This window comes from Sphaeramia orbicularis, chromosome 5 (assembly GCF_902148855.1).
Source record: "Sphaeramia orbicularis chromosome 5, fSphaOr1.1, whole genome shotgun sequence".
NCBI classification, from domain to species: domain Eukaryota; kingdom Metazoa; phylum Chordata; class Actinopteri; order Kurtiformes; family Apogonidae; genus Sphaeramia; species Sphaeramia orbicularis.
This window is the reverse complement of record NC_043961.1, coordinates 2,631,244-2,637,963: the sequence shown is the minus strand read 5'-3', so window position 1 is coordinate 2,637,963 and position 6,720 is coordinate 2,631,244. Positions and strand designations below refer to the sequence as shown.

Below are 6,720 nucleotides of genomic sequence, written 5' to 3'. Positions count from 1 at the left end.
ACCTTAAATCAGCGATGGGTCTGCAGTAGTGATACCAATGTAAGCTGTGGTCCACGCACAGATCCCCCAATTCAAATATAACAACATGGGGATCACTCATCTTACATTGTCCATGCAACGATTCGTACCGTACCATCTTCTTCCGATCCAGGTCCAGGTTGCGGGGGTGGCAGCCTCAGCAGAGGAACAGGGGAATCCTGAGGCGTTCCCAGGCCAGACCAAAGATATAATCCCTCCAGCGTGTCCTGGGTCGGTCTCTTCCATGCATGGATCCCCCAATTTTAACAGAACCACATGGGGATCACTCATCTTATGTGGTCCACACATGCACATATGACTGATGCCCGTCTCTGACTTACATTGGTATAACTTCTGTGGGCCCATCACGGAATTTTTGGGGATTCCATGATGCCATCACAGATTTGAGGTAGGGAGCAGTGCTATGAAAACGACATGCCGACTCCTGATGTCTTTTGTAATTTTACCCAAAAATGGAAATCGAAAATCGAGTTTTTAGAGGAAAAAATCTGGATTTTATTTTTGGCCAAAATCTTGCAGCCCTACTTCCAATACTAGTAAGAAGCTAATTTAAGCAATCTACGTAAATCTCCTCATCCCTCACTCCAAAACAACGCAGCAAATATTACCTAAACATATTAGCCATCCACAGTGATGTTTAGCATTGAGTTAGCATAAGCTGAACGATGGGGCTAATGCTATGTAAAATTTTGCTGGCAAACTGTTGTTCCAGTGACACAATTATGCTCATGATAAACAATGATATGCAAACAGGTGGGTCATAATGACCTAGGGGTGTCTAGTCTCGTGATCTGGTCCTGGTCTTGATTTGGATTGACGTGGTCTTGACTACAACACTATCAGTCAGTTGTGTTAAATGTTTGCTTCATTAGATTTTATTTGGAAAAAGTGTTCGTATTTCCCTTTAAGCAAATGATCCCTTTTTCCCAAACAAAAGGTGAGCATCAAAACCCTTCTGTGAAATTTAATAAGTTTCGTTTTGCTGTTTTCATCAGTCTTTTCTAACGTGAAACTTCCAAAATATTGATGGAAACACGACTTGTGGCTTTCACCTGCCCATCCTCATCATCATCCTCCCTCAGTGAGTGTGTTTGTGTGAGTTAGTGGAGCAGCATCAGGGCATCGAATGGGGCAAAAACAAACAAAAAAAAAAGACTCAATAGCAACTGAACCTCAGCGCAGCACAGTCATGTACACTCTGGAAGCAAATCGCATAAAGTCCGCTAGCGATATGTTCCTCTTTGTTGCTCGAGTCGGTCCTCTGACGGACTCGTGTCTCCCTTTTGGACATCCAGCACTCCTAGTGAGTCCCCGAAGCAGCAGCAAGAACAGAGGGCGTACAACCCTCCTCTCAACTCCACCCCAGTCCCTTAATCCCACCCACCCGTTACCCACCCATGCGTCCAATTCTTCCCTTATGGTCCGTCTGTGCCCTTCTTCTCCTTCTCCGTCAGCCCCCATCAGTCTCCTCACTCTCAAGAAATAAGTTAAACATTACAAAAATAAGAAGCATCGACAACAATGACAAACCAAATGTGAGAGTGATGGAGGGAGACAGAAAGTGAAAGATGCTCTCTACTTTAGAAGAAACAAACTGCCTCTGTAGTTTTGGAGGAAATCCCATGCAAAATGTACTTTATAGCCATTACTGTGGCAAAAGAATGAACAGGATGACCTTTGGCCTCTGAGTCTGTTCAGATTCGGACCAATAACTGGAGGAGTGGGATGGATTCAAGCAGGATTAAAGGGCGTTTCCTACGTCCTCCCTCCGGCCTCAGTGGAGGAGGAGGGTGCGGGGCGTTTTGCTCATCAGCAGTTCCCAGCCGTGCCCCCACGTCCATCACCGGCACGTGTGCATCTCCACCATTTTGCGGCACTGTTTGCATTTGACGTAGCAGCACCAGTGGAACTTACAGCTGCACCTGTCCACCACCTCCACCTCCTGCGTCTGGAAGCCGCGGCCGCAGCACATCAGCTCGCAGCCGTCAATGGCCTTGGACGTTCTGTTACACTGGCGGCCCACTGTTCCCAGCATGCCCGGCGTTCGCGGGTCGTAGTCGCAGAAGTCCGGACTAGGGTCCAGGTAGACCAGGTCTTCGTCTGTGTGAGGCTTGAACTGGGAGTTTCGGGGCACCAGGACTTTGGTGCTGCCCACCTTGCGCTGCTCCACCTCGGTAGCGCCGTCAAACTTCTCTTTGATGACGTTGCCCACCTTACGGAACGGCGGCATGGCCTTCCAGCAGGTCTTCACCTCACAGGAGCCGGACACGCCGTGACATTTACACTCCACACGCATGTGTGACAGGATGGCCTGCAGAGATAACGAAACACTGTGAGCTGAAAACTGTTGAACGTGGGTTGATAACACTGGTCAACAACACATTTATTGTTTCAGTTTTTTGAGCTGATTTAGGATCATTTTGGTGCTGAATCCAAAAATCACATTCATTTTGCTCAATCAGGTCAACTTTCTGAACTATGCTACATATTGGCTTTTGAACATTTTTGCTTACATTTATGGGCATTTTCACATCATATGATACAAAATTCTTTCATATTTCTTGCAATAAATGAGTTCTGAAGATTTTACTTTTGCCAATTCATGATTAATTTTTTTTTTAATATTACAGGTGAATGAAATGGCTTCGACTAGAAGATCTTGCAAAAATAAGCCTGACGTATTCTGCTACATGTGCGGTGAATACACCATTGTACCGAACAGGAATCAAGTCACAAGTTTCATAAAGTGTGCTTACCAATCTTATTTTGGAATTAATTATTATATTTTGTGAGAAGATCACATTTTTCAAAATCAAATTAGCAAAAAACCTGACCTGATTGAGAAAAACAGATGTCATTTTTGGATTTAGCGGTGCAAAATGGTCCGAATTCAGTTGAAAAAACCTAGACAACTTGCAAAAAACATTTTTTTGTAACCCAGTGTAATCTACTTTTTCATCCATTATTACTATCATGTGCCATCATTGAGTCACAGCAATTATTGTAACCAAAGTTTCTACAGTTTTCCATTTGGACGTTCAGAAGTTCCACATTTATTCACCAAAAAACCCATGGAGTTGGATAAATGGCAGCGGATGGACACCGAGGTTATTATCACTAACGAAAACTAACGAAATGACGAAAAAATAGAATTGAAAAAAACATTTTCGTTAACTGAAATAAATAAAAACTATAATTAAAAAGGAAAAAAAAAGACAACTAACTGAAACTGTATTGTGTGTTTACAAAACTAACTAAAATGTGTAAAAATTATGGATAAAATTCCCTTAATTTTCGTCTTTGTCAATGTCGGATTGATACGAAAGCGATTTATTTCACTCTAGCAATTTTAGCTAGCGGCACCATACAACACTTCATGGTCCGTCACTTGTGTTCACTTGTGGTTTCCAGTCGTCTTCTGGTCCCCACTCTACCTGGAAACATGGAGACTAAAGTTGGGAGAAAGCAGCAGAGTCCTGTCTGGGATTTATTTGAATACGACGACGAGGAAGAGCAAAGAGACGACAAAACTAATACTAAAACTAAACCAAAACTAAGCATTTAGAAAAAAAAATTAAAACTAATAAAAACTATCAAACCTGCTCTAAAAACAAATTAAAATTAACTGAACTAGAGAAAAAAAAAAGGCAAAACTAAATAAAACTAAACTATAATGAAAAATCCAAAACTATTAGAACCTTGGTGGACACACTGGGTTTATGTTCAGTTAATGATATACAGGGTGTCCAAAAATAATGTATACACACTTTAAATAACTGCAAAGTAGGTGTTTATTAAAATTAATTCAATTTTCAAAATGTAATAGAATTTAAAAACATATATATATATATATTTTTTTTTTGTCACTGCCTGTTCTCAAACTGACGTCTGTTCTGGTCCAGACTCTGCTGACAACGACAACCAATGGAATCACACACATCACCAAACAGTTCCCCATAAAAAAAAGTCTAGTGGTCTGGTGCAAGGTTATTATTGTTAACGAAAACCAACGAAATGACGAAAACTGGAATTGTAAAAACATTTTCGTTAACTGAAATAAATAAAAACTATAATTAAAAGAAAAAAACGATAACTAACCGAAACTGTATTATGCGTTTACAAAACTAACTAAAACAGATAAAAATTATGGATCAAATTCCCTTCGTTTTCTTCTTTGTCAATGTCGGATTGATAGGAAATTGATTCATTTCGCTCTTGCAATTTTATCTAGCGGCATCATAGATATTTAAGGGTCCGTCACTTGTGTTCACTTGTGGTTTCCAGTCGTCTTCTGGTCCCCACTCTACCTGGAAACATGGAGACTAAAGCAGCAGAGTCCTGTCTGGGATGTATTTGAATACGACGACAGAGAAGAAGAGAAAAGAGACGACTAAACTAAAATTAAAACTAAAACTAAGCATTTAGAAAATAACAAAAACTAAGAAAAACTAGCAAACCTGCTCTAAAAACTAATTAAAGCTAACTGAATTAGAGAAAAAAAAATAAGTCAAAACTAAATAAAACTAAACTAGAATGAAAAATCCTAAACTATTAGAACCTTGGTCTGGTGAAGGTGGAGGGTATTCAACCAAACCCCTCCGTCCAGTCCACCTGTTTGTCCAGTTCACCAGACCTCACACCACTAGACTTTTTTTTATGTGGATCCCTAAAAGACAAAGTCTACACCATGAGACCTGCAACAGTCACTGAATTGAGAGCAGCTATTGAACATGAATGAACACAAATACTAAGGGAACTGTTTGGTGACGTGTGTGATTCCACTGGTTGTCGTTGTCAGCAGAGTCTGGACCAGAACAGACGTCAGTTTGAGAACAGGAGGAACAGACCAAACAATAAAAGGATGTTTGTAAATTCTGTTACATTTGGAAAATTTAATCAATTTGAATAAACACCTACTTTACAGTTATTTAAAGTGTGTATACATTTTTTTGGGACACCCTGTATTTTACTGAAAAAGTCGAATTTTCTTCATTTTTTTCTGTTTTTGACATAATAACCTTCAACTTCAATTTGAATTTCAACGAACATCTACATGATCAGTGAATTAAATACAAGAAAATACCTGATATTCACTTAAAATGTAAAACATACAATGTGGTATGGCATCCTTATATTTATTATGCAGAACAGCTGACAGTTTACCTTGACTCTGGATAACGTGTGCTGTGTACAAAGTGACTGGGTAATTACACAGAGGAACCTTTTAATTTCAGTTTTTCATTTTTATTTTTATTTTCCTTTTTATTTTTATTTTTGTGGCGTCTTATACCTCTGTTATATGTCTCAGTGTTTGTCTTACTTTTTGTATGTTTGAAAAACTTAATGAAAATACATTGATCGAGAAAAAAAAAAAAAGCTAAACATAGAGCATAATATTAGAGTAAATGAATGAATGAATGAATGAATGAAATCTTTATTTTGAACATGCAGACAGTTAAATAAAGACAAAAATCAACCAACAAAATGTAAGTACTGGTACATAAATGATTGATAAGCAAACAACCAACAACAACAAATAAAAATAGATAGATAGATAGATAGATAGATAGATAGATAGATAGATAGATAGATAGATAGATAGATAGATAGATAGATAGATAGATAGATAGATAGATAGATAGATAGATAGATAGATAGATAGATAGATAGATAGATAGATAGATAGATAGATAAATGATGATTTGTGTAATGTGTAATTTTGATGATTTGTAATATGGATTACATTTTTATTGTTTTTACTTTAGTTTATTATTTCAGTTATATTGTATTTTTTAATTCTTTTTTTTTTTTTGTGTGTGTATTGTTCATTTCGGGGGAGGTATTCATATAAACCTTCTTTTTGGCTTCTAACCTCTCCTGCACAATTTTGTTACTTGTTTGAATGTTGTTTTTTCTATTGCTGTTTTTATTTTGTGCAAATAAATTAAAATTAAAATTAAATAAAAATAAATAACTAAAACAAATGAAATGAAATTATACATGCTTGAAATAAGTAGGAAGAAGTACAAACTTATGTACTCCTACCCCCAATTTCTATTCCTTATGATCACTATATAGCAATTATTATTTTGTATGAATATCAATATAATAATAATAACAATAATAATAATAATAATAATAATAATAATAATAATAATAATAATAATAATAATAATAATAATAATATCACACATCCTTTTTCCTATATACACTAATAGGATAATACACATTTACAACTTATCCTACCAGATAATAATACCAGATATTAATAAAAATGAAAAAAAAAAAAAAAAAAATAGTGGTAAATCGCACAACAAAAGTTAAATATAGAGAAAAAACTATTTTGGAATTGCCTCAAAAGTAGCTCTGGGTCTTTATGGGTTAAAAGTGATCATTCCCATTCATTTCCATTGATGAAAAGTTATAAATTATTTGGACCACAGAGCAGTGTTTGGCTGATTTCAGTGGAATAAATGGGTTAAATTCAGGTCCCAGCAGTGCGTTACCTTCCTGCCAGCCTCGTTGTTGTGCAGGTTCATGAGGGCCCGACTGGACGACTGGCCTTTACTCCTCTCCCTCACGTCCACAAAGGACTGAGAAAAGGCCACGCCATATGCGATGTTATCGCTGCAGCCGGACCACTGGAACCCTGGAGAAGATAGACGGAAATGAACTGAGCAA

The 6,720-nt window shown here is 37.4% G+C and overlaps 1 protein-coding gene across 1 annotated transcript in view; it reads right to left on the bottom strand.

Annotated features, from left to right (window-relative positions):
- Window positions 1-1,439: 1,439 nt before the first annotated feature.
- LOC115420243 (protein Wnt-4a) overlaps window positions 1,440-6,720 on the bottom strand; it is a 76,522-nt gene continuing 71,241 nt past the window's right edge. The window contains exons 5-6 of the mRNA XM_030135510.1: window positions 6,546-6,688; window positions 1,440-2,350 (exon numbers count right to left, since the gene is read on the bottom strand). Of these exons, the coding sequence (XP_029991370.1) occupies window positions 1,880-2,350; window positions 6,546-6,688 (614 nt within the window). The 3' untranslated portion in view covers window positions 1,440-1,879. The remainder of the gene's footprint in view (window positions 2,351-6,545; window positions 6,689-6,720) is intronic.